At 37.8% G+C, this 7,500-nt stretch overlaps 1 protein-coding gene across 1 annotated transcript in view; it reads left to right on the top strand.

Annotated features, from left to right (window-relative positions):
• LOC125648868 (glucosamine 6-phosphate N-acetyltransferase-like) overlaps window positions 1-7,500 on the top strand; it is a 73,212-nt gene that overhangs the window by 38,339 nt on the left and 27,373 nt on the right. Inside the window, exons 3-4 of the mRNA XM_048875899.2 lie at window positions 1,085-1,147; window positions 1,594-1,724. Coding sequence (XP_048731856.1) covers window positions 1,085-1,147; window positions 1,594-1,724 — 194 coding nt within the window. The remainder of the gene's footprint in view (window positions 1-1,084; window positions 1,148-1,593; window positions 1,725-7,500) is intronic.

Raw genomic sequence — 7,500 nt, 5'->3', positions numbered from 1 at the left:
GGGGATCAAAGTTTTACATACAAATATATAGGGAAAAATCTTTAAAAATCTTCTTCTCAAGAACCATTGGGCCAAAGAAGTTCACATTTACATGAAAGCTTTCTGACATAGTGTAGATTCAAGTTTGCAAAAACCATGGCCTCCAGGGGTAGGTTTGGGGCCATAATAGGGACTACGGTTTTACATGCAAATAGATATGGAAAATCTTCTGATATGGACCAAGGTGACTCAGGTGAGCGATGTGGCCCATGGGCCTCATGTTTCTTTCCTATTGATTTGTAAATTTAACCCTTATTTTTGTCTAAAAACCCGTTAAAAATCCTAAAAAGGGCCCTTATTTTTTGATAGTTTTGCCCTAAAAATGTCCCTTATTTTTTGCAAAATGTCACTTGAAAGCCTGATTGTGCAAAATATCATTACCTGTACTCGGCGTTAATTCTACTCCAGACTGCACCCGCTGTAGGGGTTGAAAGTGATCGTTTGGCTGGACTCCGCCATGTGCTATACTGGGATCAGAATCATTGCTCCTCTGTGTCTTACGATTACGCCCAGCCTGTACTGGCTGAACATGCTTAGATTGGGCCGAGCCGTTGCTCGACGTCTTGGATCTGGATACCCCCCTTTTTGATTTGGTCTTCGGCATATTTTAAAGTTATATATATCAGCCAATTTATGCTGCACCATTTTCAATGGCCACGCCGTTTGGAAGAATGTTCCAGAAAGGAAGTGATGTGTAAATGTCAATATATATTAGACTATTGCGGAATTAAATTTCCCGGAATAAGTAAGAACAAGCCTCCCCCCTTCCCTTTTCAGTAAAAAACATACAAGGATAGTTACAGAGATAAATGATATGCGCATATCCAAGACAAGCTTGGATATGCGATATTATCAAATGGTGGAATGTGGAATATAGATGTAATAAAATGATGGATGTCCAAATTAAATGTAATCAAATGATGGAGCTTCCAAATTAGTTAAAATCAAATGATTGGGTGGTGATAATGAATGGAACTAACTTGGATCCCCTCTGTATTTGGGGTCGTTCATGACCCTCAGTGATATTGCCCTTTTCTTTTATTAGGCTACCTGTCACTCCTTACTCATTTGACAAAGGTTGGTGATATATCCCAGGAACAGTTTGAAGGTAATTAACGTCAGTCTCTAAAATACTTATTTGCAAACAATGTAATGTTCTTAGTATACACAAAGCATAGAGTAGTAAGATAGACATGCAGTGACTGATATAGTTTTATGTAGGTGCGCTTTCTAGAATTGCATGATATCTGGCATCTTTGCTAAGCCAAGGGGTTTTTTTTTTGGTCCACTCTGCTCCCCCATTTATGTGGAGTGGAGTGACCGAAAACCCTTGGCTAGCAAAGATGGAAATTTTAATGTTATCTATTTTTCTATATGACAAAAATGATTTTAAATGTTTTTAGTTTTATTTTGATAACATCTTTTATCAATTTCTTTGGTAAGAAAAACTTGTTTGAGTAATTGCATTCTTCCAATCCTGAAAGATAAATGGAGCAGTATATTTTGATCATCACAGTGCATGGAAAATTAATGTTTGAATGTTTGATTTTCTAGAACGATTCCAAATGATGAAAACCCAACCCAGTCTGTACTACACTGTAGTGATAGAAGATACAGCCACCAACCAAGTAGTCGGATCCGCCACCCTAGTGAAGGAAATGCACTTTATACGACAGTGTGCTTCTGTATGTACTTTAAAGTTATAAACATAACCAAAAAAAGTACTAAAGTCTTGATTAAACTTAAAGGAAAGAGGCTTACTGGTACTTGTACATCATTAGAAACCCACGGTCGTTTGTTACACCTCAAAACGTCACCCGTCCCAAATTGTCGCCGGCAACGATTTGGGATGGGCGACAATTTGGGGTTTCTTATGTAACACCCCAAATTGTCGTCTATCCCAAATCATCTCTGGCGACGATTTGGGCATAACCTCACACCTTAAATTGTCGTCCCTCTTACTGCAACTATTTGGCAACATCATTTACAAACAAACTGACCCTGTTTGTTTTCTCCTATCGTCCTCTTTCTTCTTCTTCTGTCTTCTGTGATCCAGCCATGACCCCGAAAGGTTCTCTGGACCCTATAAGCAAGACATTTTAATCTCCTACTTCATCTTTTACTTGTTCTGTTGTATAATTTTTCAAAAGATTTATTATGATCACAGTATTTGTTATTGTTGTTTTGGTTGGTAGTGTTATTGTTACTATTGAAAGAGTTGTATTTGTTGTTGGTGGTGGTGGTGTCATTGTTGTCTATATGATTTTTGAGAGAGAGAGAGAGAGAGAGAGAGAGAGATGTATCCGACAATAAATTATTTTGCCTTTTGTTGTAGGGTCATTCTGCTGATCATGGAGTTGTTAGGTCTTGTGCATCACAGATTTGTTAATGACCTCGGATTATATTAGATTATGCCTGTTAGCCGCCGCTTGGGCACTCATGAAAATCTCGTGAAACACTCACCCTTCCTCTTTATTTTTATGTTTGGTTAACTTTTTGTGCTCTCTCTCTCTCTCTCTCTCTCTCTCTCTCTCTTTATCTATCCAGAAACACCCATCCTTCCTCTTTATTTTTTTGTTTGTTTAACTTGTTCTCTCTCTCTCTTCCTTTAAATAAGTAAATGAACAAACAAGCAAACAAACAAATAAATGAAACCTATGTGCTTAGTCTCATATAACTTACATACAAATTTCAGCTAAATCGATTCACAAACACCAGAGTGACTGTCGAAAATAGTTCACTATGATTACAACTTGCAGCGCTTTGAGCTCACGATCAAGAGATTTCATGTTACAGGAAACACATACCAGGAACACATGTAATCTACATATCGGTTCACAAACACCAGAGATATTGCAGAGTTGCTGAAAATTGTGCACAGCCTGCAGCACTTTCCAGAATTCTCCTTTTTGGGGAGGCATGTCAGAGGGTCATTTGTAATCTACATACAAAATTTCAGCCCAATAGGTCAGCAAATACCAGAGATATGAGTGACAGACAGACAAACAGACCAAGTGAAACCTATGTACCCCCCATATTAGAGGGGGTACAATCCAATAACTTCTGTGTAATCTATCCTAAAAACGTAAATAAAATGTTGGCAGGCGACGATTTTGGGTGTACTATAGTACATCCCAAATAGTCGCCCCTTATGATAGTGAAATCTTGTCCCAAATCATCGCCGGGGCGACAATTTGGGATGGAATGTCATCTCAAATTGTCCCCGGCAACAATCTGGGATGGGGCGACGATTTTGGGTCTAACATCGTTTGCATACGCTGATTTTTTAGCTGGAAGCTGCGTCTCAGCTTCTTTATGCAATTGGTTGCTTTACCATTCCTTATTGCAATATTCAGCCAATGAAAAAGTCCCCTATTTCCAGTGTTTGGGAGCATAGAAAAACATGGCTTTTGAAGTTAAGATTTTGACAAATTACACAGCTTTCAGCAAGATGCTTTACAACTTCTTTGTCAGTTTTTTTAAAATTAATTTTATTCAATATATAAACATACCTAACAGCTTATCTCTTTCCTCCTTCATCTGGTCCACTTTCGTGACCATTGACTTGTTGAATTTGCATACCCAATTTAATTTATTCGTACAAAGGCTGCACACAAATGACAGGTCTGTTGGTTGAAAGCATGCTGTTCTGTTCAAATGAAGTTTTTATACGCCCGTCTGTAGACGGGACGTATTATGGTACAGCGATGTCTGTACGTCCGTCCGTCTGTCCGTTCGGGGTTTTCTCTTTATAATTTCATTTCCCTTTCACATATCATGCTGAAACTTGCTGTTTAGCTTCCTTGTGGGTCACTCTAGATCATACTGCAATTTTGATCCATTTCAACCTTTTTTCTAGAAGTTTTGCCCCTTTATTTGGAAATGATTATTATATGGAGGGTACATAATTTGTCCGCCCTACTCCTCCCACATTTTTCAAGTGAGAGCCTTCTTATTATGCCCCCTTCAAAGAAGAGGGTCATATTGGTTTGCACCTGGGTGTCGGTCGGTTGGTCTGTCAGTCGGTAGACCACATGTTGTCCGCTCAATATCTTGAGAACCATTCACTTGATGATAATGATAATTCATATGTGGGTTGGTTATGAGTAGAAGAGGACCCCTATTGTTTTTCAGATCCAAAGGTCAAGGGTCAATCTACTCTGGACATAGGAATATAATGTCTGCTCATTATCTTGAGAATCCTTTTTTTGAAAAACATCAAACTTAGCACACTGGTACATCCTAAGGAGTAGATGATCCCTAGTGATTTTGAGGTCATATGGTTAAAGGTCGAGGGTCAAACTGGGCATAGGAATATACTGACCATTCAATGTCTAGAGAACCCTTTGCTTGACAGACATCAAACTTGGTACACCAGTACATCTTCAGAAGAAGATGACCCCTATTGATTTTGAGGTCACATGGTCAAAGGTCAAGGGTCAAACTGGACATAGGAATATACTGTCCATTCAATATCTTGAGAACCCTTTGCTTGACAGACATCACACTTGGTACACTGATACAACTTCAGGAGAAGGTGACCCCTATTGATTTTGAGGTCACATTGTCAAAGGTCAAGAGTCAAACAGGACATTAGAATATACTGTCCGCTCAATGTCATGAGAACCCTTTGCGTGAAAGACATCAAACTTGGTACACTGGTACATCTTCAGGAGAAGATTACCCATATTGATTTTGAGGTCACATGTTTAAAGGTCAAGGGTCAACCTGAACATTGGAATATACTGTCCACTCAATATCTTGAGAACCCTTTGCGTGACAGACATCAAACTTAGTACAGTGGTGTATATTCAGGAGGAGATGATTCCTATTGATTTTGAGGTCACATGGTAAAAGGTCAAACTGGACATAGTAATATACTGTCCACTCAATATCTTGATAACCCTTTTGCTTGACAGACATCAAACTTAGTACACTGGTGCATCTTCAGGAGAAGATGACCCATATTGATTTTGAGGTCAAAAGTCAATTGTTGAACTGGACATAGTAATATATTGTCTCCTATATTTTATGAAATATTTGCTTGATTGACACCAAACTTGGTACTCTGGTACAGCATAAGGAGTAGATGACCCCTATTGATTTTTAGGTCACATGGTCAATTCACTCTTGACATAGGAAGATATTGTCTGCTCAATATTTTGAATTCATGATACTACTATCAATTAAATGATGTGTGTGTATAACCCTTTTCAATTTTGCACCGGGGGGGGGGGGGGGGGGGGGGGGGGGGCATATGTGTTTTACAAACATCTCTTGTTTTGTGGAGTGTTTGTATGGGTATTGAAGATGTGCATGTGAGATGGATTTTGATTTTCTACAATTTTTGAGAAAATCACAGGTTGTTGAACTTAGTCTATTTGGAAATTAATATTCTATGGAGGGTACATAATTTGTCCGCCCAACTCCTCCCAGTTTTCAAGTGAAGACCTTCTTATTTTGTGGAGTGTTTGTATAGGTACTGAATATGTGCATGTGGGATGGAGTTTGATTTTCTACAATTTTTGAGAAAATTACAGGTTGTTGAACTTGGTCCATTTTGAGGAAATCTAGGTTTTTAAGCCAAGACCCTTTGTTCATATGAAAGTTTGTCACAGCCTCATGATGGCTTATGATACCTGAAGCAAAGTTATACAAATTATAACACAAGAAAAACACCCTATGTAAGCATTTCACTGGCGTATTATTTACCGTTTGCGGTACTCTTGTTGACAACATAGCCCTGTAACCCTGATCTTTGCTACTGGCACAACAAAACACACACTTTCATGGGCACCGCCATTACTGCTGACGCTTAAGAGTTTTGGGAATATTTACGGAGATTCCCATTAGTCCTTGATAGGTCATTTAAGGTCATGCATTTTAATAAGTAATGCAAAAATATCAGTGTTGTGTTCCAAGGGAGGTAAAAGAAGTGTGAATGACCATGGGTTTCCGACGATGGTACTTGTATAATACCACAGTTTCATGATGCGTCAGAGTTACATGGTAAGGTGCAAAACAATGTTTACATGCGGGATTGGGACAAATACCCATCACTGCATAAGTGAATGTGCTCAGTAAGATTTTCATAAGCAGTTTTATCACCCAAATTCAACCGATACCCACACTAAGTAATTAATAAGTATTCAGGGAGTAATTGAAATACACAGAATTCTTATCATATCATGCTATTACATACAACTGTATTTAGGATATTACTTGCAAATATGACATTGTTTTCTATGTTTCCACTGTGGTAAAACATTTCTTTCGATAGTATTTTGTATTTCCTACATTTGTATCATGGCTGTGGTGTTTTTCTTTTAATAAAAAGTGCACAATAACTGGAGATACACCAGTGGGCGGAACCATCATTTGCATATTTTTTAAAACTGTGCTGTGTAAATAAATTATTGACAATTTCAACACATGGTGAAGTTCAAATTCTAGGCTTGCGGCCGTGTCGATATCCATTTTATCATCTCCTAGTTTAATTTCATGAAATGTGTGATCCTCACATCCTCATCATTGAATAAAAACTGTAAACCTAAATCGTGTAAATCGCCAATGATCATAGTTGAGGTGGTCTGATTAGACACATTTTGCACATCCGCTCTCACCAACTATCGGGCGATAAGTGCGCGATGAGCATGCATAGCGGGAAGAGGAAAATACCCAAGCGATCACCTGACAAAAACTTTACTTTATATTGAGGTAATTTAAAAAATCAGGCAATAACCAATGGTCACATGACAGATATTATATTTCTAATTGGTCATGATGCAATTAAGTGATTGAATATTTATTTCGGTGTATCTTGATTTATTTGGACGCAAGGCAATTCATATGGTTGCATCATTGTCTTTCAAGATTGTACTAGAAAATTGATTCGCATTAGAAATGCACTGTTCTGGTTAGACACTTTCTATGCATTTGGATTATTGCATGGGAACTAGGATTTTGGAATTCACTTCGCACTCGTCACCGCCCTTCGTCCAAATAAATCAAGATACACCGAAATAAATATACAATAACTATTACTTACATATTTACATAGAAGCCGCTTTTAATAGATTTTATCGTCTTCCTCACTGACTGTAGGTCAACTCTGTCCCACTTAGGCATTCAAAGTTCCACTAAACGCAACTCCTATACAGAAGAGCTCTTATCTTGAAACTAACGTGTTGTCAGAGACATTAGATAGTATGGATGATTTGCTCAGTTTAGTATACAAATCTTTTAAAAAAGAGGTATATTGAGGTAGCTTGTATACAAGTTGTTATGGGTCAGAATTACCCTTGATAATACAGCTGCAGAATTTACTAATAAAGGCAATCAAACAATTGATAAGATTTATTTACAATTGACAATTGAAAGAAAATTGTAACAATAGCAAAATACTAACCTATGGTAGTTGATCAATAAATATCAAAATCTGTGCCGAACTGAATCTACACA

The sequence above is a fragment of the Ostrea edulis genome, chromosome 5 (assembly GCF_947568905.1).
Source record: "Ostrea edulis chromosome 5, xbOstEdul1.1, whole genome shotgun sequence".
NCBI classification, from domain to species: domain Eukaryota; kingdom Metazoa; phylum Mollusca; class Bivalvia; order Ostreida; family Ostreidae; genus Ostrea; species Ostrea edulis.
The sequence above is the reverse complement of the archived record's forward strand: the minus strand, read 5'-3'. Positions and strand labels throughout refer to the sequence as shown.